Consider the following 23,843-nt stretch of genomic DNA (forward strand, 5'->3'; position numbering starts at 1 on the left):
AGAATGAAAACTTGGTACATATACACAACAAAATTTTGTCCATCGGGAAAGTCAAATTAAATTATGGATTTGTAGGAAAATACATGGAACTAAAACTGTGATGTTAAGCAGGCAACAAAGGCACAGAAACGCACATATGATATGTTCTTTCTTATATTCAATTCTAGTTAAATATGTAGATCCAAGAGGATGTAAGCATAGGTAAAACCCACAAAACTAGAAGGAGGACCATGTGGCTAGGAAAAGAAGAGATGTATAGAAATAAATAAGAAAGACAGTGGAACAATATGGAAGGGAAGTTCAGGGAACCAACGTAAGAGAAGGAGACAGGGAGATGATAGGAGGGGGAGCAAAATCAACCAAAATGAAATATGTTTGAAAAATCCCACAGGGAAATCCATTATCTTGCAAACTAACTTAAAAAATTAATACATTTTTAATGCATAAAAATGAAAATGAAAGCTATGCTTTAACTATATCAGTAACTATACTTTGTCTATGTAAAATGTAGAAAAAATAGAAATGTTCTTATATAAACTTTTTCTTATTCACAATCTAGGAAACATTATGGAATCAGATGATCACAGCAGCCAAAGAGTCTGAAAGTGTTTGTGTATATTCTCCCCAACTACATTTGATGTTGGGCTTCAAGTTCTCTAAAAAAAATATATGCTCTTAAGTATTTCCAAGTTAAATTTCTAAAGGTATATGAGCATATGTAACAGCAATGGGGTGATATCAGATGCATTCCTAAATCTTATTGATTGATTGATTGATTGATTGATTGAGGTAGAGTGTCCTACTGAATCTGTAGGTCACCAGTTCTCCTAGGTTGACTTGACAGACAGCTTCAGAAATTCTCCTGGCCTTACTTCCCCAGCTCCCTGTACTCAAACACAGATTACCACACCCATTCTTTATTGCTGAGTGTTAAGGATCTAAACCTGGGTCTTCCTGCTTGGATAGGAAGCACTTAACAGATGGGGCCATTTCCTCAGAACTCTTCCTGTGTTTGTTTGTTTGTTTATTGGGACATAGTCTCCATATAAGTACATTTCTCCTACCTCAGCCTCCAAAGTGATGGGTTTATAGTTCTGTGTTGCTCTGACTGGTCCAACTTACTTTTTGCATTAGCCTTGTGGTTTTTTGTGCTTCTGTTTTCCTAGATGCCCTGAGGTGTTTTTGTTTTCAATCCCAGAGACCCTTGATCAGAAAAGCTCTCCCTGTGTGTCCTCTGCAGTCCCTCCTTCATTTCACCAGAGCAACTGACAAATACTCATTTTAGTATACTTGAAATCCTGTCTTTTCTTGTGGTCTAGCTTCCTGGGTCCTTTATTCCACTTATCTTAAAATAAGCTCATTCATCAGACACTAAAGAACTTTCCTCTCCTCCTTTCTAGCTCCATCAATGTGCCAATGGTAGCTGTGTTCTCTTCTGAGATCCCAGAAGCCTGTCTGCCTCATCTCAGTTTTCTCCTCAGATGCTGAACTGTCCAGCTCTTCTGTCATCTAAAAATATGTTTTCTGTATTAGTCTCCTTTTTTCTCAAATACAATCCCTCTATTCCTTTCTTTCAAAATTCATTTTCTGTAAAAATGTATCCTTTTGTTTTTAAGTGCCTAAGTAATTAAAATAATAGTGCTTTTCTCAATGAAAGTTAAATTCTTAAGTAATTATGAATGAATTAATTGTAAAACATTTAACATTTGACTATACTTTCACAGTTTACTAAAAGTTTTTTTGAGCTTTTCCTTTTCTTTTCAATATAAGGAAAATATCTGAATTACCTTCCTAAGTAACACTGATCAGAGCAGACATCCTTATGAGAAGTAGCTTCCTCTGTTTCCTTTCCATTAAAGACGCCCTGGATTCCCACTGCCCATAAAGCAAGAATTGGAATAACTGTGTGGAGGGCCCGTGCTGCTGGGAGGCATCAAGAGAACTCCTCAGCTCCCGTGGAGTTAAACAGAGGCTGACACTGGTGTGATTCCTACAAAGGGGGGATAATCCCAGCTGTAGAAGAAACTAGATGAAGAAAATAATTAATGAACTGGGGAAAACTTTTAAGGATCCTGAGGACTCTAAGCTTTATAGCTGGAAGACATTCTGAGAAATGGGGTTACCGCTTCTGTAATTATGTCAAGGGTTGCTTTCAAACAGTTCAGGGTAATTTCTTTAATAGTGACGCCTCTTCTATGTGATCATAAACACAACAGAAATTCGTGTTTAAAATCTAGCCCCATTGCAAAATATATTTATCATTCTCTGATCCAGAAATCAAAATAATAGCACCAAAACCAATATGGGGAAAATATTTATAGATTAAGGAAAGCTATCAACCAGACTGCTCTGTACCATTGGAATTCATTCTTGTTCACCACACTTTTAATATTTAGATTTTTCAGATTTGGCGAAATAAATAGTCTCCAAACAGGAACCAAGTACAATGCAATGAATTACAGAAGTCAAAGAGCTTCCTGATCCTCATACACAATGAGGAGTTCATCACTGGAACAGAAACCAGCCTGAATCCTGCCTATTGGTGTTTAATGTTACAAACTGACAGACTAAAGATTGGAGCATTTTAATCCTAGTTCACTCTCTTACCTGGCTGACTGTTAAAACATTTTTTTTCAGGAACATGTCCAGAAATTGTACAAGTTGGTAAGTATTTGAAGTGACAGGTCATGCTGTATGTCTGGCTTACAGCCTTCATCTATAGACAGTTCTCTACCATCCTGAAATTCTGCAAGCACTCTAAGAAGACTGAGCTCTAGACATAAAATTCCCAAGGGAGCTTGTCCCTCTGGCTGAGCAGGATGGATGTGAAAATTAATAGGGGACTTTTTCACACCTGACATAGGGAAAACGTGCTTGTACAATTCCTCTGTGCTCTTTCTGTTTTTCCCTTAGTGTATTTTCCTCCCATAGTTTCAGGTACATGAACAACAGAAGGCTAGGTGGCAATGTACATCGACACAATCAATGTTCTTTTATCTCTTTAGAGTTTTGAGTTCACTATCCCACCCAAACAAATTTCCTGGAAATGCACTGTGAATTTAATAGGAAAAATGGACATAAAAATTGTAATTGATGGCAGATACATTGTTTTATTTGTGCTATGAAATAGTTTTCCCTATTTTTAATCTCTTGTCTACATCTCTCAAGTGCTGGAATTACAGAAATATACCACTATGACTGACTGGAGATCTGTCCATCTTTTGTGGAATGATATCATGTTTCTGTAGGATCACTTGTTAATTAGTCTCTCTTTTCACCAACTTCAGGCTTGATAACTTCAATGTTGGCTGGTAAGATAGCTCAGTAGATAGGGCACTTGCTGTGCAAGCATGAGCAACATAGTTTTTAATCCCAAGACCCACCTAAAAGGCAGAATCCAAGAGTGGCAACCTGAAATGCTAGCACTCAGGAGGCAAAGACGGAATTCCTAGGGAAAATTGGCTAGCTAGATGAGCCAATTGGTTCAGGGAAAAACCTTGCCTCAGAAAAGTGGTGAATGATTGAAGAAGACACCCAATATGAATTGTATACCTTCACAAGCAAATGAACAAACACAAAGACACATGTGCTTTCTCACATTCAGCTATGTATATACCTGTGTAAAAAAGAAGATAAACCAAATAATTATGGGCATTTGGGTTAACTTCTGTGGCCTCTATTCTGTCTCACTGGTCTATGCCTCTGGTTTTGTCTTAGAAACATCTTTGTCACGGTTTCTCTTAGAGTAGCTGGAATCAAATATGTTGACACCTCCAACATTGTTCTTTCTTCCCATTGTTGGCTCTTCAGGGTCTTTTAAAGCTCCATATGAAATTTTTTTTCTATCTCTGCCAAGAACATCACTGGGCTTTTGATGAGAAATATGCAAAATCTGTACATGGAATTTCTGTGGGAAGTATAGGCATTTTCAAAGTATTAATGCTGCCAATATGTGCATAGTTGAGATTCTCTCATAATCAGATGTGTTCTTTCACATGTTTTTCTTTAGTTTTCTCTCACATAATAAATCCCAAATACAACCTCACCTCCCTAGAGTCCAAAGTAGACTCCATAGAGACAATCACATACATCTGTATCAACGTTTCCCTTCATTTTTCCCACTTTACTCAATCTCTCCCAACCATCTCCCCTTCTATTCCCTTTCTCTATCTACTGTCATGAATATGTATGGCATACTAGTTATGAGGTAAAATTACTCCCTACATACACTTGTTCCATGCTACCTTTAAAAGCCTTCCACACACCATCCATAGCCCTTTCATTCTTAAATTTCATTTATACTGTAATCAACTTCACAGAACAAAGAGAACTGCACAGCACAATTCCTTGTACTCAGCAAATGCGACTTCCATAAAGTATCCACATATTTTCTAGTTCTAACAGACAGTAAACTCCTGTGACAGTGAGCAAAGAAACACCTTACTGGTGGTGTGGTTCTTATATGAGTCAGGGGTAAAGTAAATGTCAGTTTGCTCATCCTACGTTGATGCTTGGCTTGGTGGCCAAAATTGTTTTATGCCTAGAACACATAAATATCAAATCAAATCAAATCTAATCCAGGCAGTGCAACGTGGGAGGAGGAAGACTGACCCTGCATCCTGCAGAAGTTATTGGATTGGCTTAAGCAGAGCAAGCCTGGAGAGCTTACCCTGATGGTGCACTCACCAGCCCAGCTACACCCAGCTACAGTATGTAGGCTCTGAGTTGGCCTACTCCAAAATCTCTATCATGTACAAACAGTTAAGGTGTGTGAAAGGATTGGTCCTGATCCAAAGTTCCAGGATCTCCAACACACAAGGCAATAGCAGGATAACGAGGAGGAGACCCAGTGAGGATCCAATACTGATGGTGTCATAGAAGCCAGGGATCTGGAACCAGACCAATGACTCATTGCAATGAACATGCAAGTGAAGATGTGTGGATGGAGGGATATACTGTGGGACACACTGTGCCATACTACAGCTTCAATGATGAGGTGTTTTCTATGCTTGTGTGTGTGTGTGTGTGTGTTTTATTTGGTATGTAGGTAGTGAGGGCAAAGGGCAGATATGAAGGATGGTGATAAAGATTTGGATGCATAATGTGAAACTCATGAGAATCAATCAAAAGTTTTTTTAAAGGTCATTTTAAACAAAGGTCTTCAAGAACATTTGGAGACATGAAACCTTCACTGCACAGTATGTAGGTGTGCATCATGTACCACTGAGCAGGAATCCTGTTGTTACCTAAATTAGGAACCAGAGCTAGCTTTCCTGAAAATGAGAAGATTTCCCAGGGAAGTGAGTGGAGGCACCCAGCTTCACCTGGTAACCCTACAAAAATAACCCATAAAGGCATAAATAAACAAATAACTAATTACCCCTCACACAACCTGGGCGATTTGAATAGAAGCAAGAACCATGCCTCTATGAATTTTCTTTTTCTTTTTTCAAATAAAATCTAAAATGTTTTCAAGAGGTTTTATTGTTTTTGTTTTAATGTGTGAGGAAGGGAGGAGGGTATTGTCTGCATGTTTGTTTGTAAACCACACTTATCCAGGGGGCCAGAAGAGGGCATCAGATGCTTTGGAAATGGAATTACAGGCAGTTATAAATCACCATTTCAGTGCTTGGCATTGAATCACATTCAGCTGCCAAAGCAGGCAGTGCTTTTAACCAATACATCATCTCTGCAGTCCTTCAAAAAGGTCGTAATGTAAAATTTGATAGCATTAATTTGAAAAGCAAAATTTGATAAGGGTGCTGTCTTCTCTCTTCAAGAAACCATTATTGTTACTTGGATGGAATCCAAACTTAAATAACTAGATATTAAGAAAATAGACACTAAATGAATACTAAATGGCACCAAGAAAAACTTCAAATCTTTAGATCACAACTCTGTGGAATTCTGGCTCCGCTGGAAGGGTTTTGCTGGTTGTGAGCGCCTAACAGTGGTGACCATCTCCATAGGACCTGCCCTAGCTCATCACCAAAGAGCTTTCCTACTCAGGTACAGTTTCTGTAGCCTTGTAGCCCACTTGCTGGAACTGTGGGAGGGAGCTTTTCACCTTTGTACAAGATTAAAGATCTTTTCCACCTTAAAGTTTACTTTTTAAAAATACCTTTGGTTGCTTTGTTTGTTTGGAGGGGTAAGACCATGGACTTTATGGGTTTCATTAAAAAAATCTCACTGAAAACCCACTGAATGCATTTTGTCCTGCCTTTATGTGCATATGTGCGCACTCATATACTAGAGCATAGCTCACATTCCTGAAGAAAAAAGACTCTCATTTCAGTAGCTATTTACTGCCCAAGCTTTCAGCTAGGGGTGCAAATTCATGGAATTCTGTTTGGCTTAATCTTGTGAAAGACTTGTGTGTTCAGTCCCAGGCATGTCCCGCGGTCCCATTCAGGTCTGTGTTCGCTTCAGCCGGAGGTTAGACAGGACCTGCAAAATGAAACGGGTCGGAGAACAAAGAGGTGGACGCCAAGTAGAGTTCTATCAAGGCGACACTTTATTAGAGGGTGTTTTGAGCTTATATAGGCAGGTAAGAACTGAAACCTCCAGAAATAAAATATTTGCATAACATAAACATTGAGAAGTCAGGGAAGAGTCAGTAGGGAGTCAAGAGCGAAGTTCACCAATGGCTCGGAGGTCAGGCAATAGGCTTGTCACAGGCATAGCTGTATCTCAGCGTGAACTTCTCGGACAACTTCTTTCAGAGATAGTCTGCAGAAGGCCTTTCGGCTTAATTCCCTAGGTGACCGCCTCAGGCGGAAGCCACCAAAGACCTGAGGCTGAACTGAAACAGAATTAGAAAAAGAAATGTTTTGTCTCTGAAATTTTTAGCAGCTCATTCATGACTTGCAACAAGACTTCCAACTGATAAACCATAGTTTTAATAATTCTTCAAAATAAGCAAGCATAATGGTATTCATCCAAACAATATGAGTTGAAAGATGCACAAGTGTAAGTAGTATACACAAATTTCTATACCCAGGTACATACAAGACACGTTACAGTAAGTTTAAAGTCAATGCTATCAAATGTGCCAAAATCAAATTCAATAAATGAATTTTATGATTAAATCCCCACAAATTAAATTTACTTTAAAGGATCAATACCAGAAGCTGGAAAGAAACAAGATGTCCCTCAACAGAGGGATGGATACAGAAAATGTGATACATTTATACAATGGAGTAGTACTCAGCTATAAAAAATAATGAATTTATGAAATTCTTAGGGAAATGGATGGATCTGGAAGATATCATCCTAAGTGAGGTAACCCAATCACCAAAGAACGCACATGGTACACACACACTGATAAATGGATATTAGCCCAGAAGCTCAGAATACCCAAGATACAATCCACAAACCACAAGAAACTCAAGAAGAAGGAAGACCAAAGTGTGGATACATTGATTCTTCTTAGAAGGGGAAAAAAAATACCCAGGGAAGGAGTTGGAGAGACAAAGTTGGAGGAGAGACTGAAGGAAGGACAATTCAGAGACTGCCCCACCTGGGGATCCATCCCATATACAATCACCAAACCCAGACACTATTGTGGATGCTAAGAAGTACTTGTTTACAGGAGCCTGATATAGCTGTCTCCTAAGAGGCTCTGCCAGTGCCTGACAAATACAGAAGTGGATGCTCACAGCCATCCATTGGACTGAGCACAGGGTTCCCAATGAAAGAGCTAGAGAAAGGACCCAAGGAGTTGAAGGGTTTGCAGCCCCATAGGAGGAACAACAATATGAACTAACCAGTACCCTTAGAGCTCCTAGGGACTAAACCACCAAGCAAAGAGTACACATGGTGGGATTCACAGCTCCAGCTGCATATGTCGCACAGGATGGCTTAGTTGTTCTTCAGTGGGAGGATAGGCCCTTGGTCTTGTGAAAGATCTATGCCCAGTGTAAGGGAATGCCAGGTCCAGGAAGCAGGAGAGGGAGGGTTGGTGACAGGGGGAGGGGGAAGAATAGGAGGTATTCCAGAGGAGAAACAAGGAAAGGGGAGAACATTTGAAATATAAATAAAGAAAATATCTAATAAAAAAGAAATTGAAATAAAAAGATCAATACCATCAGATATATTTGACATCATTCAATTTGTTCAGTAATGTATGTGCACATCTATTATATATAAGAACATATCTTCATTTTAGAAATATACCTTAATTGTTTTATTGCCTGGTTATTTACACCTCAGCAGAGTTCTTTATATTTCTTCAAGTCAGAGCCATCTTCTCACCTTCCTACTCAATGCACTTCTCACTTCCTTGTTTCTCAGGGTGTAGATGAGTGGATTGAGAGCAGGAGTGACCACACTGTACATGATGGCAATGATTCTGTCCTGATCCAGAGAGCTGCCTGAGGTGGGACGGATGTATGTGAAGAGAACTGGAACATAGAGCAGAATAACAACCATGAAGTGAGAGGCACAAGTAGACAGTGCTTTGTGGAGCATGCTGCAAGAACGTGTCTTGAGGAAAAGATAGGTGATGATGTAGAAATAGGAGAGAAATGTCAGAAAAAAGGGAGTGAGGGCAATGGTGCCCGTGACTGTATTGAGTAGCCAAAGGTTGAGCTCAGTATTTCCACAGGCCAGATCCAGCAAAGGCTTAATATCACAGAAGAAATGATGGATGTGATTGGGACCACAGAAGCTCAAACGAGATGTCATCACAGAGTGAAGCAAGGCATGGAAAAAGCCCATGATCCAGATAGTCACAGTCATGTGAATACAGACTTGGTGATTCATGATGACAGAATAGTGGAGTGGTCTGCAGATAGCCACAAAGCGGTCAAATGCCATCACTGGCAGCAGCAGAGCCTCAGTGCTACCCAGGAAGTGGAAGAAATGAAGCTGAGTTATGCATCCCAAGAAGGAAATTGCTTTGCTCGTGGAGAGGAGGTTCTGTAGCATCTTTGGCAGGGTCACAGTGGAGAAGCAGATATCTAGACATGCTAGGTTTCCCAGGAAGAAATACATAGGTGAGTGGAGTCTTGGGTCCAAGATGACGATCATCAGGATGGCTCCATTCCCAGTTATATTGACAAAGTAGATGGTGAAGAAAATAGCAAAGAGAATAGGATTTAATTCTTGTATTTCTGTCACTCCCAGGAGGAGAAATTCAGTGACTGAGGTTTGATTGGACATCACCTATAAGAACAGACAATTAGTATAGAATGCTACCCTGCATTTTGACCAGTCTTTCTGGTCATAGATTTTCTTTTCATAGCCACAGTATTTTGAGAGTGAGTTATTGTTTTCCATGATGCTTTCTCAATTTTCTCCTGGTATTTACCCATTATTACATTAAATAACAATGTTAAATAAGTGTCTGTTGTGGGTTGTGATCAAATATCTTCTAATTTACTACATTATGTTTAATCATTTCCTTTTTAGTTAGTGACTTTGAGCAGAGCACAAGCCCACCCCATTTTTTATCTGTGGTCATTTCCATTTTGACCTTATCTTCACTTCATCTCTTAGAGCGACTCTAACAGGGAACAGCTTTTAATACTCTTCCAAGCAGGCATCTGGCAAGTAAAATGACTTGGAAGATTCCAACTAGAGGAGAATAAGAGTAGCTGGACTCATTCCAACCACTGGCTCTTTAAAGAAAAGAAATATAGCATGGAAGAAATTGGCCAGTGTGATTATGTGAAATTAAAATGTTCTGCCCAGTAAAGATGCTATCCACAGAGCCTACAGAATGGGCAAAAATATTCTCTAGGTATACTTCAGCCACAGGATTAGTATCTAAAGTATGTAATGGATTGCAAAAGTTAACCACAGAAAACTCTAATAATAAATAAATGGACCAAAGACCTAAATTGACATTTATCAAAAAAGAGAGATATGAATGGCTAATAAATAATTTTAAAGTGTTCAGCTTCCATAGCTACAAAAAGAAATGCAAGTTAACTTACTTTGATATTTCTCTCACTCTGGACATGATGGCCTTCATTATGAAATCAGAGGACAACAAATGCTGGTGTGGAATGTCAAGTGGTACAGTCACCAAGGAAATCAGGCTGGTTTGTGTCTCTGAAAATTAAAAGTAGAATCACCATGTGACCCAGCTATACTGATCCTGGGTTGAACCCTAAGGACGGTACGTTGTACTAGAGAGATACTTGCATATCCATGTTCAATCCTGCTGCACTCACAATAGTTAGGAAAATGAATCAGCCTAGATGTTTCATCAAATAGCAAGGAAGAATGAAAACTTGGTACATATACACAACGAAATTTTGTCCATCGGGAAAGTTAAATCAAATTATAGATTTGCAGGGACTGTGATGTTAAGCAGCTAAACTAGGCACAGAAAGACAAATGCCATATGCTGTCTCTTATATTCATTCTTAGTTAAATATGCATATTCAAGTGGGTGTAAACATGGGTAAAAACGAGAAAACTGGAAAGGGGACCATGTAATTAGGAAAGAAGAACTTTAAAAAAGGAAAGTGGAAGACAGTGGAATAATGTGGAAGGGAAATACAGGAGACCAATAGGAGAGGAGGAGACAGGGAGAAGGCAGGAAGGGGAAAAAATCAACCAAAATGAAAGGTGCTTGAAAATTCCACGTGGAAATCTACTATCTTGCAAGCTAATTTAAAAAACAAAATTAATACATTTTAATGCACAAAAATTAAAAGGAAAGCTATGTTTTAATATAGTAGTAACTATAATTTGTGTATGTGAAATGTAGAAAAATAGAAATGTTCTTAGACTTTTTTCTTTTTCATATCCTAGGAAACATCATGGAAGCAGATGATCACAGCAGCCAAAGAGTCTGACAGTGTTTGTGCATATTCTCCCCAACTACATTTGATGTTGGGCTTCAAGTTCTCTAAAATATAAGGTGTTAAATATTTCCAAGTTAAATTTCTAATCATATGTGAGCACATGTAGAGGCAGTTGGGTTGATATCAGATGTATTCCTAAATCTTATTAATTAATTAATTAATTAATTAATGAGGTAGAGTGTTTTACTGAATCTGTAGGTCACCAATTCTTCTAGGCTAACTTGACAGAGGGCTCCAGAAATTCTTCTGGCCTTACTTCCCCAGGTCCCCATACTCAAACACAGATTACCACACCCATTCTTTATTGCTGAGTGTTAAGGATCTAAACCTGGGTCTTTCTGCTTGGATAGTAAGCACTTAACAGATAGGGCCATTTCCTCAGAACTCTTCCTTTGTTGTTTGTTTCTTTGTTTATTGGGACATGGTCTCCATGAGGCACAGTTCTCTTGCCTCAGATTTCCAAGTGCTGGACTTCTTAGAGTCTTGTGTTTCTCTGTCTGGTCCAAGCTCTTTCTTGCATTATACATTGTGCATTCTTGTGCTTTTGTTTTCCCAGAAGTGCTTTTTTTTTTTTTACCAGCAGCAACTGACAAATACTCATTTTAGTATACTTGAATTCCTGTTTCTTCTTGTGATTTAGGGTCTTGGGTAATTTTTAAAAACCTCTCATAAAATAAGCTCACTCATGACATACTAAAGAACTTTCTTTTCTATTCTAGCTCCATCTTTGTACAATGGTAGCTGTGTTCTTTTCTTTGATCCCAGAAGCTTTTCTGCTTCATCATTTTCCTCCCTAGATTCTGGAAGCATCCAGATAGTCTATCATCAAAAACATGTTTTCTTTATAAGTCTGCCTGTTCAAATGCACCCCCTCTATTCCTTTCTTTCAAAACTCATTTTCTGTAAAAATATACCATTTTAGTTCAAGTGCATAGTTAAAGTAACATTGTTTCTTTCAATGAATGTAAAATTCTTAAGTAATTATGAATTAATTAATTGTAAAACATTTACTATTTGACTATACTTTCAAAGTTTACTAAAAGGCTTTTTGAGTTGTTTTCTTTTCTCCTCAATGTTAGGAAAGGACCTGAATTACCTCTCTAAGTAACAGTGATCAGAGAAAACATCCTTATAATAAGTGGCTTCCTCTGGTTCCTTTCTTTTAAAGACACTTTGGATTCCCACTCTATATAAAGGAAAAATCAGAATAAGTGTATGGAGGGCCTATGGTGCTAGGAGGCACTGAGAGAACTCTTTAGCTGCAGGAGAGTTGAACCAGCTGACACTGGTGTGATTTCTACAAAGGGGGAATCACCCAAGCTTTAGAAGTAACTAGATGAAGGAAATAATTAATGAAATGGGGAAAACTTATAAGAATCCTAAGCTTATTGGGATTCTAAACTTTATAGCTGGAAGACATTCTGAGAAATGGGGTTACCACTTGTGTAATTCTGTCAAGGGTTGCTTCCAAACAATTGAGGGTGGTGTCTTTGATAGTTATAACTCTTCTATGTGTTTATAAACACAACAGAATTCATGTTTAAAATCTAGCCCCATGTAAAAATATACTTATCATTTCTCTGAGCCGAAATCAAAATAATAACACCAAAACACATATGGGGAAAATATTTACTTATTAAGGAAATCTTTCAACCAGACTGACTTGAACAATCAGAACTTATTCACCACACTTTTAAGATCTAGAACTTTCAGATTTGGAGAACTAAACATTCTACAAACAGGAAACAAGTACAATGTAATTAGATGAGACATAGCAATGAGATACAGAAGCCAAAGAGCTTTCATGAGCATCATACACAGTGAGGAGTTCATCACTAGAAAGGAAACCAGCCTGATTCCTGTCTATTTGTGTTTAGTGTTAAAAACTGACAGACTAAAGAATGGGACATTTTAATCCTAATTCACTCTCTTACCTGGCTGACTGTTAAAACTTTTTTTTTCAGGTGCATGTCCAGATATTTCACAGGTTGTGAAGTATTTGAAGTGACATGTCATGCTGTATGTCTGGCTTACAGTCTTCATCTATGGACAGCTCTCTCTACCATCCTGAAATTCTGCAAGCACTCTAAGAAGACTGAGCTCTAGACATAAAATTCCCAAGGGAGCATATCCCTCAGGCTGAGCAGGATAAAAGTGAAAATACATAAGGTACTTTTCTCCATCTGCCACAGGGGAAATGTGCTTGCACAATTCCTCTGTGCTCCTTGTGTTTTTTCCCCTTTGTTTGTTCCTTAGTTTCAGGTACATGAACAACAGAAGGCTAGGTGACCATGTACATAAATAGTCAATTTTCTTTTATTTCTTTAGAGTTTTGAGTTCACTCACCCACGTATATAAATTTCCTTGAAATGCACTATCCATTTAATTGGGAAAATGGCCATAAATTCTTTTTAATTGATAGCAGATACTTTTTTTTTTTTTGATTTGCACTATTGAATAGTCTTCCCCATTTGTGATGGTTTGTATATGTTGGGTCCATGGAGTGGCACTATTAAAGGTGTGGCCTTGTTCGAGTAGGTGTGGCCTTTTTGGAGTAGGCATGGCACTGTGGTTGTTGGCTTTTAAGACCCTTATTCTTGTTTCCTGAAAGTCAGTATTCTGCTAGCAACCTTCAGATAAAGATGCAGAACTCTCAGCTCTGCCTGTACAAGCTTGCCTAGATGCTGCCATATGTAGAGCCCCTCCCCAAAGCCCGGACAGTAAACGCAGCACTGCCCACCTGTTGAATGTAACCGGTTCCGTTCAACAGGTGGGCAGCGCTGCGTTTACTGTCCGGGCATATACTCCCACCTTGATGATAACAGACTGAACCTCTTTACCTGTAAGCCAGCCCCAATTAAATGTTGTCCTTTATATGACTTGCCTTGGTCATGATGTCTGTTCAGCAGTAAAACCCTAACTAAGACACCATTTTTATTCTCCTGTCTTCATCTTCCAAGTGTTGTAATTACAGAGATGTACCACTATGACTGACTGGAGATATGTTTATTTTCTGTGGAAGGATGTCATGTTTCCTTCGCATCACTTGTTAAGTAGTCTCTCTTTTCTCTGACATCTGTCTTGAAACCTTCAATGTTGGTTGGAGAGATTGCCTAGTGAATAGGGTGCTTGTCGTGCAAGCATGAACAACATAGTTTTTATTCTCAAGACTCACCTAATAGCCAGAATTGAAGAGTGGCAACCTGAAATGCCAGGACTCAGGAGGCAAAGATTGAAAATTCCCTAGAGGAAACTGGCTAGCTAGACTAGCCATATCAGAGAGCTCTTGTTCAGGGAAAGGTCTTGCCTCAATAAAGTGGAGAGTGATTGAGTGTGAATTTCAACCCTTCACAAGTAAATGAGCAAACACAAAAACACATGTGACTTCACAAATTTAACCATGTATACATCTGTGTAAAAAGAGAAAATCAAATATTTCTCTGTGCTTGGGTTTATACCTGTGGCCTCTATTCTATTTCATTCGTTTATGTCTCTGTTTTTGTACTAGAAATCTCTTTGTCACTAGTTACCTAAAGAGCAGTTGGGATCAAATATTGTAATGTCTCTAACATTGTTCTTTCTTCCCATTCTTGGCTCTTCAGGGTCTTTTCAAACTCCACATGAAATCCCTTCCTTTTATCTCTGCCAAAGTATCACTGGGCATTTGATGAGAAAAGCACAAAATCTGTACATGGAATTTCTGTGAGAAATACAGCCATTTTCAACATATTAATGCTGCTAAATTGTACATAGCTGAGATTTGCCCATAATCAGATGTCTTCTTCAACTAATTTTTTCTTTAGTTTTCTCTCATACAATACATCCCAAATGCAACCTCCCTTCCTCAAAGTCCAAAGTAGGCCCCATAGAGACAACCACACACATGTATATCTCAAAATCTCCTCATTTTTGTCCTACTTTGCTTACATCCCTCCCAAACATCTACTCCCTTTCACCTTCTGCTTTCATGTATTTCTACATTACACAACTTATGAAGTAAAATTGTCTCTCTCTATACTCTTCTTCCCTGCTACCTTTAAAAGCCTTCCCCCAGGCTAGGAGCCAATAACTAATAGCTAGTGGGTGATCTTCCTAAGATGGTCTGCCTCAAGTTATAAGCCACTAAAGATTTGTTCCTATAGACAAAGCCCAGGAGAAAATCATTTTAGGATAGATTCCTGCAATTAATATGCTTTTCCTGTTATTATTAAATATATATAACAATCACTATGTATTAGCCCACCCTTCTGAGGAGATCTCTGCAGATCTACAAAGATGCACTGTCTTATAGTGATGCTATATAGACAAACAGATGATTTCTTAATGGTAATCCTATAAGATTTCCTAAAATTGTATCAGTATTTATTAAGCTCTTTTATAGTGGGACTGCTATTAGATTCTTTTCTGATGTTCAAAACTGCAATGAGAACTCTTCCAGTTTCCCATTTGTCACCAGTTTATTGCTTCTAGATAGTAACCAGACTTTCTACTACTCAGAGCACATTCCAAGATGTTGTAAAAAAATTAATCAAAGCTCCTAAAAAGGGAACTAATGTTTTATTATAGGTTCTAGGACAGAAGACAAAATATTGACTGGGTTTACCTATACAAAACTTTACTAATAACTTAGTTATGGTTTTTAACTTTCAGTGAACCTATGGAGCTGTGACAGGTGATGAATGTTTAGCCAGATAATTACTCCTAAATGATATCCATGTAAACATTCTCTGTTGCAAATTTCTATTTCAATTTATGATTTGATTTTATTTGTGAAATTGTGATGGACTTTTAAACATGTGATCATGTATTCTGAAAGATGTTTAAGTGCTGAAGACAAAGAGAAGAGTCATAACTGAGCTGAGAAGACTTGATCCGTGAGAGGGAACTGAGCTGAGGAGAAGTTTTTAGACAGAATACTTTTTAGACAGAACTGATCTCAAGAGGAACTTAGAAGTACAGGCACAACATTTGGAGAAAAGGCATTGAGAGTAAGAGCATTATTGTGACATCAGAGCAGCAGGAGAGAGCAACATTAGGAGAATGCAGAGTGGAATAACTTAGAAACTCGAGGTAACATAAAATACTAAGAGAGTAATGTGCAGAATGCAGAGGGAAAGAGGAAAAAAGAAGATGCTGCAGAGAGAGCAGAAGAAGCAAGAAGGCTTTCCCCTATCATGGGAGAAAACAGGTCTTTTCTTAATAACAAGGCAGGCTTACTTTTATTAAAGGAACAAATCTTTCTTCTTACAAACTTGGGTTTAATTCATCTAGCATTAAAAGGGAAGAAGCTTTTTCTTTCTCTGTGCAATAAAGATTGGAGCTCATTTTTCATCCAGAATGAGTGAGTTTTTTCCTCAATGCTGTTTGGTCTTTTGCTTCATATCTATATGTAAATATGCATATGTGTGTGTAAGTATGTAATTGTGAGAATGTATGCATGTGTGTGTGTAAGTATGTAATTATGAGAGTATATGCAAACTGATCCCAACTGGTTTGAATTGGAATGTATAATTGCATATGCACAAACCTGTATATGAATTTATGTGTTTATGCAAGCATTATTCTCTTCTCCTGGTTCAATAGAAGTTTATTACTCCAAACTTTTACCTAGCCTAACAAGTAAGAGGTATCTGGACAAAAGGGAAAAGGCTCTAGCAATTAATCCTTTACTTTATCTCTTGCTGTTTTAGGGTGAGGTGGTAAGTGCCAGAGACTGCAGTTTCTGACCTCAGAGGAACACAGAAGTCAGGTCAGCTACAGTAGCAAATTAACTTAGATAATTATACAGCAACCCTAAATTTCTTGTAAGACAAAGCCTTACCCTCCGCTGATGCTCTTCCTCCTGCCACCCCATGCCTCAAGAAGAACCAACAAGAAAGAAGACCAAACTGGGGCTGGAGCCCAGCACTGACCCCATTCATATCCCCTTCTTTCTTAAATTTCATTTCTACTGTAATCAGCTTCAAAGAACAAAGAGAGCTGTGCACCATAGTTTCTTGTTCTCAGCAAATACAACTTCCTTAAAGTATCCATATACCTTCCTGTTCTAAAGGACAGTATACCCCTGTAGCAGAGAGACACCTTAGTGGTGGTGTGGGTCTTATATTAGTAAGGGGCAGAGCAAATGGCAGTTTGTTCATCCTATTATTGATGTTTGACTTGGTAGCCAAAATTGTTTAATACCTAGGACACATAAAAATCAAATCAAATCAAATCAAATCCAGGCAGTGCAGCATGAGAGGAGGAGGAAAGAAACAGAGATCTGCATTCTGCCATGCCTCGTGGTGAGGCTGGGGAAAGATACCCAGAGATCTGCCCTTCAGCAAAGGTAGGCCATAGACACACAGAGCCCTGCCTACCATAATGTAAAGCAGCCATGCCACCCACAGACCTGCTCTCCAGTCCTTAGCCTAAGCGAGTCATAGACACTTGCCTGGCACCTCACCACTGAAGCTCAATCAGAGGAAGTCACCCAGTAATATACCAGCCAAGGTGTTAACCTGTAGCAGAAGCCTCCACAATGTGTGAGTACGTGGTGGACAGGTGGGAGAGAAGGAGAAGTGGAGCAGCTTGAGCATTATGAAGCCAGATTGAACTGGAGTCTCAAGGGTGGAGAGAAGTGGCCTGTTGTGAGTGGCCACCCCAGCCAACTGGGGCCTTGGTGAGGTTCAAGCCTGAGCTGCCACTGAGGATCATGACTGGGTCTTCAACTAAGCAGCAGCAGGAGGTGGTGTCAATGTCCATGGTCCACATTACTACTAGAGAACACAGGGTTATCCCTGGTCAGGGCAGCGGCAGAGGACCATTTAGATTTCCAGTAGCTGTGCAGAAGTGGCCTGTGCCTCACTGGTTGCAGTGCTTTTGAGAACTGATCCCATGTCTCACCACCAGTTGTGCCATGGGCCATAGGCCCTGAACCTTGTCCAGGTAGCACAGTGGATTTGGCCTTGGTGGTGGGATGTGGGTGAGCTGGCCCTGAAGTTGTGTGTGTGTGAGAACTGATCCTACCACCACTGGTCTGCTGTATGGTGGCACAGGTGCAGTTCGCCAAGCTGGCCACATGATCATGAAAAGGGAATGGGTCCTCACCAGTTGCAGCACTGGGGAGGAGAATGGACATTGAACCTGGCCTGGACAGCACAGCAGAGCTGACCCTGGGGTTGGGGACTACAGTAAGCGGTCTTGTGTGTGTAAAGGAGGGAGAGCTGCCCTACCACTCCTCTTCCATGAGGTGGGGTGAGTATGGAGCTGATGCCCTCCTCCTCCTCACTCTCACCACCTGTATGTAACACTTGAGAGAGCAGGCCCTGCAGTTCACATTAGCAGCAGAGTAGAGCTGTGGATAGGACAGAGTGATCCAGTCCTGAGGGCAAGAGCATTGGAGAGCTGGCCCCTCTACACCTCTGCTGTGAGGTGGCATCAGGGTCATGGATGCTCTCTGCTGTCTCATCCTCCTCACCTGAGGCTGTTGGGAGAGCTGGCCCTGGGGTCAAGAGGGCAGATGAGCTTATCTTGCTCCTTGCCCCTTATCAGCTGAGGAACTCAGGAGACTTGGCCCTGTAGTTTGCCTGGGCTACACATTAGAGCTGGCCTTGGTTGAGCTGGCATGAGTGAACCATCCCTTTGCAGGATGCGGCACTTGGGAGAGTAGGCCCTGTGCCTTCACTGGGCAACATAATGGAGTTGGCTGGATGTATGGGTGTGATTGAGCTAGCCCAGAGGGCATGATTGCTGGAGAACTGACCCAGATGTCATTGGGTGGTCTAAGCAGAGCAATGCTGGAAAACTTACCCTGATGGTACAATGAGCAGCTCAGCTACCACCAAGGCTCAGATAAAGGACTCTGAGTTGGCCTACCCCAAAATATACCATGTACAAACATTGAGACTTCTTAAAGGGCCAGACCTGTTGATCCCAAAGCTGCAGGATCTCCAATTCATAGGGTAACAATAGAATAACCAGAAGAAGATCCAGCAAGGATCCAATATTGATGGTGTCACAGAAGCCAGAGACCTGGAATCAGACCAATTACTCATTGCAATGAACATATAAGCAAAGTTATGTGGACAGAGGGATATACTGTGGGACACACTGTATTATACTGCAGCTTCCATGATGACATGTTTTCTATGCTTGTGTGTGTGTGTGTGTGTGTGTGTGTGTGTGTGTATGTATATATGTGTGTGTGTGTATATGTGTTGTTTGGTATGTAGGTTGCAAGGGCAATGAGCAGATATGAAGGATGGGGATGAGTAGGATTTGGGTGCATAATGTAAATCTCACAAGAATCAATAATTTTTTTAAAGGTTGTTATAAACAAATTGTTTTCAGGAACCTTTGGAGACATGAAACCTTCACTGTGCACAGTATGTAGGTGTGCAGCATGCACCACCGAGCAGGAATTCTGATGATACCTAAATTAGTAATCACAGCTGGCTTTCCTGAAAATGAGAAAATCAGAGCACATTAGATCCCAGAGAAGTGACTGGAGGCACCCAACTTTACAAGTTAGTCCTGCAGAAAACATAAATGAATAAGTAAATAAATAAATAAATAAATAAACGCCCCTTACTCAACCTGGGCAATTAAAAAAAAAACAAATCTGTGTCTTCATGAATTTTTTAAAAAATAAAATCTGAAGTGTTTCAAAAGATTTTATTGTTAACTGTTTTCATGTGTGAAGAAGGGAGGGGGCATCGTCTGCATGTTTGTCTGTAAACCACACTCATCCAGGAGGCCAGAAGAGGGCATCAGATGCCTTGGAAATGGAGTTACAGACAGTTGTGAATCACCATGTCAGTGCTTGGAATTTAAAGACATTCAGCTGCTAAAGCAGCCAGTGTTTCTAACCAATAATCACCTCTGCAGTCCTTCAAAAAGATTTTAAATTAAAAATAGCACTAATTTGAAAAAAAAAAAGTCTTATAAGAGTACCTCTTCTCATTCAGAAGCAATTGATATTTGGATTGAATCCAAACTGAAATAACTAGATAGTAAGAAAGTAGACACATTTACTAAATGATTCTGAGAAACATTTCTAATCTTTAGATCACAACTATGGTAAATTCTGACTCAGCAGGAAGGAATTTGCTGGTTGTGAGCACCTAACAGTGGTGACCATCTCCATAGGACCTGCCTTAGCTCATCACCAAAGAGCTTTCATACTCAGGTACAGTTTCTGCAGCCTTGTAGCCCACTTGCAAGAACTGAAGGAGAGAGCTTTTCTCTTTTGACCAAGAAGAAAGATCTCTTCCACCATAAAGTTTAGTGTTTTAGTGTTTTCTTTTTAATATCTTTAGTTGTTTTGTTTGTTAGGAGGGGTAAGTCTGTGGACTCCATGAGGAAAAGAAGGTCCAGTGACAGGCCCAAAATGGGATCCAGCTCATGGGGAGGTCCCAAGGCCTGACACTATTACTGAGGCTATGGAGCGCTCACAAAAAGGCACCTATCATGACTGCCCTCCAAAAGACCCAACAAGAAGCAGAAAGAGCCAGATGCAGATATTTGCTCCCAACCAATGGACAGAAGCTGCTGACCCCTGTGGTTGAATTAGGGATGGCCGAAAGAAGCTGAGGAGAAGGGTGGACTGTAGGAGGACCAGCAGTCTCAATTAATCTGGACCCCGAGATCTCTCAAACCCTGGACCACCAAACACAGACCGCATACACCAGCTGATATGAGGACCCTAACACACATACAGTAGAGGACTGTCGGGTATGTGTACATTCAGAGATGATGCACATAACCCTCAAGAGACTGGAGGCCCCAGGGCGTTTAGAGGTCAGGTGGGGTGGGGGAAAGGGAACATCTACATGGAGACAGGTGGGGGGGGATGTGGGCTGGGGAGGAAGTGTGGGATGTGGAACAGTCAGAGGGTGGATTGGGGGACGGTGGTGGGGAATGGAATATGAAGTGTAAGAAATAAATTAATTTAAAGATTTAAAAAACAGGTAAAATAAAAGAATAATTTAGAATAATTTTAGCTGTAATTAAATGAAGAAAATTTGGACTTAGATGTTGGGAACAATGCTAGATTATTCAAACTCTTGGGGTTTAAGTCTATGGATGTAACTATATAATTTTATAATAAAGCCATCATAAGGCTGCAGTGAAAACAAAAAAAAAATCTCATTGAATACACACTGAATCCATTCTGTACTGTGTGCACCCATACACTAGAGCATGGCCCACATTCTTCAAGAAAATAGACTCTCCTTCTTCCAGTAGCTATTTACTGCCCAAGCTCTTCAGCTAGGGGTGGAAATTCATGGAATTTTGTCTGGCTTAATCTTATGAAAGACTGTGCATTCAGTCCCAGCCATTATGAGTTCATGTGCACAACTGTGTTCTCATATCTAATGTCTAGTAAATACTGTACACAGATATCTACTCCTTCACAAGAGAACGTACAGGGAGTAGGATGGTAAACATGAAGATTATATAGCAGAGGAGTTGGATAATAAGGAGTAAGGGGTGGATAGCTATAAACACTATATGAGAATAAATATTAAATATAAATATTTAACAAATAGAATTGGTTTGAAAAGCATCTAACTACAAGAGGCACTCTCACCTTGGACTGTATTCCATTGCTTGAATGGTGGTCGCTAAGCTACTCAACAATGTTCTTGAGACAAGAGAAGTTACTGAACAGATTTTGAAGAGTATAGGCTATCAGATGTATCATAACTCAACACCCTTATGCGGATATATATGTGATGCTTACTTAATAAAATATATTGTCTAGACTGTTTATAAAGCTGGGTGTGATAGTAAATACCTATAATCCCAACAATTTGGAGTTGGAAGCAAGAACATGGGGAATTCAAGGACGGCCTGATCTTCAGGAGACCTGGACTCCAAAATAATAATCACTAATAAAATTTTAAAAATAAAAATGTATCCACTCACCACCAAAAGCTCAAGTTTAACTGAATCAGTATCACATTTCAAAAAAAAAATGGCTTGCCTCTGAAATTTTTAGTACCTCGTTTGTGATTTGAAACTAACTTTTTCAGTTGAGTAACCATAGTTTTAATAATTCCTCAAGTAAGCAAGCGTATTGATATTCATCCAACTAATATGAGTTGACAGATAAACAAGTGTAATTACTAATTATACTAAAAATAGGTAGTATGCACATATTTCTATACTTAGTTACATACAAGACACATTAGAGTATGTCTCAAGTCAATGTTATCAACTAATATGCCCAAATCAAATCCAGGAATTGAATTCTATGATTAGATCCCAACAAGTTCATATTCCTCTTGCTTTAATTGTTCAATAGCATTAGAACATATTTTTCATATATTTTCTATAATTAAATTTGCTCATAATGTATGTGTACATCTATCTATTATACATAAGAATGTATCTTAATTTCAGAAATATATCTGAATTTCTTATTGCCTGGTTATTTACACCTCAGCAGAGTTCTTTAGATTTCTTCAAGTAAAAGCCATTTTCTCATCTTCCTATTCAATGCACTCCTCACGTCCTTGTTTCTCAAGGTGTAGATGAGTGGATTGAGAGCAGGAGTGACCACACTATACATAATGGCAATGATTCTGTCTTGATCCAGAGAGCTGCCTGAGGTGGGACGGATGTAGGTGAAGAGAACAGGAGCATAGAACAGGATAACAACCATGAAGTGAGAGGCACAAGTAGACAGTGCTTTGTGGAGCATGCTACAAGAACGGGTCTTGAGGAAAAGATAGGTGATGATGTAGAAATAGGAGAGAAATGTCAGAAAAAAGGGGACTGAGGCAATGGTGCCTGTAACGATATTGAGCAGCCAAAGGTTAAGCTCAGTGTTTCCACAGGCCAGCTCCAGCAATGGCTTAACATCACAGAAGAAATGATGGATGTGATTGGGACCACAGAAGTTCAAACGGGATGTCATCACAGAGTGAAGCAAGGCATGGAGAAAAGCAATGGTCCAGATGGTCACAGCCATAAGGGTACAGATCGGCCAATTCATGATGACAGAATAGTGAAGTGGTCTGCAGATAGCCACAAAGCGGTCAAATGCCATCACTGCCAGCAGCAGGGATTCTGTGGTACCCAGGAAGTGGAAGAAATGAAGCTGAGTTATGCATCCCAAGAAGGAAATTGCTTTGCTTGTGGAGAGGAGGTTCTCCAACATCTTTGGCACTGTTACAGTGGAGTAGGTGATATCTAGACATGCTAGGTTTCCCAGGAAGAAATACATAGGTGAGTGGAGTCTTGGGTCCAAGATGACGATCATCAGGATGGCTCCATTCCCAGTTATATTGACTAAGTAGATGGTGAAGAAAATAGCAAAGAGAAAAGGCTGTGGTTCTTGTAAGTCTCTCACTCCCAAGAGGATAAATTCTGTGACAGTGGTTTGATTCAACATCACCTAAAAGAAACACAATATAGTTTGTAGAACACAACCAGGAATGAGGACAGTCAATCTTTCCAGAGTAGAATTTTCTTGCTTACAGAGGAAGAGAAGGAAGAGGAGGAAAGGGAAGAAGAGGAGGAAGAGGAGCAAGAGGAGGAAGAAGAGGAAGAGGCCAAGGAAGAAAAATCAGTGTTTTGTGTAAGCCAGCCTCAGATCCTGTGTAATATTTGATTGTTAAGGTCTTTATTAGCCACGACTTCTGACTTAATTATGTTTAAAATTTAGATTCATCATTAACACTTTTGTTCTCTGAGACTTTGGTGTCATTTTGTCCACACAACCCTGTTCTCTGGCTGTGAGCATCTACATTCAAATAAAATTTTCATTTATCTCCAAGTCAGCTGTGTGATATGTTGCTTTTAAAAGATTCTGCTATATCATTCTTTATCTGGTGAGTATAAATGTCAAATGAGTGTAACAGTCAAGAATAAAATAATTTCATCATAAAGTCTCTGAAGGAGTAGAAATGCCCTAAAATAGCAGTAGTCACTTGTTCTTGGATTATTAATGCTGACGATACCATTTTATTAATCTTGACCTGGCCCACATGCCCAGTAAAGTCAAGGGGCCCTATTTAATGGAAAGACAGAGGGAAG

At 39.6% G+C, this 23,843-nt stretch overlaps 2 protein-coding genes and 2 non-coding genes across 4 annotated transcripts; 2 read left to right on the forward strand and 2 right to left on the reverse strand.

Moving 5' to 3' along the window:
• The first annotated feature begins 4,410 nt into the window (after positions 1 to 4,410).
• On the forward strand, positions 4,411 to 4,553 carry LOC116075573. Its single transcript, XR_004112614.1, has one exon. It is a non-coding gene; the product is annotated as a small nucleolar RNA SNORA48 (small nucleolar RNA).
• Positions 4,554 to 8,196: 3,643 nt separating this feature from the next.
• Positions 8,197 to 9,210, reverse strand: LOC116074926 (olfactory receptor 12D2-like). The gene has a single exon (XM_031347828.1). The coding sequence runs from the start codon at positions 9,160 to 9,162 to the stop codon at positions 8,236 to 8,238; it is 927 nt and encodes a 308-aa protein (XP_031203688.1). The 5' UTR covers positions 9,163 to 9,210; the 3' UTR covers positions 8,197 to 8,235.
• Positions 9,211 to 16,876: 7,666 nt separating this feature from the next.
• Positions 16,877 to 17,013, forward strand: LOC116075574. Its single transcript, XR_004112615.1, has one exon. It is a non-coding gene; the product is annotated as a small nucleolar RNA SNORA48 (small nucleolar RNA).
• A 5,244-nt stretch (positions 17,014 to 22,257) lies between these two features.
• Positions 22,258 to 23,199, reverse strand: LOC116075016 (olfactory receptor 12D2-like). The gene has a single exon (XM_031347952.1). It carries the CDS (start codon positions 23,197 to 23,199, stop codon positions 22,258 to 22,260), a length of 942 nt encoding a protein of 313 aa, XP_031203812.1.
• Positions 23,200 to 23,843: the final 644 nt, after the last annotated feature.

Source organism: Mastomys coucha, unplaced genomic scaffold (assembly GCF_008632895.1).
Source record: "Mastomys coucha isolate ucsf_1 unplaced genomic scaffold, UCSF_Mcou_1 pScaffold3, whole genome shotgun sequence".
Taxonomy (NCBI): Eukaryota; Metazoa; Chordata; class Mammalia; order Rodentia; family Muridae; genus Mastomys; species Mastomys coucha.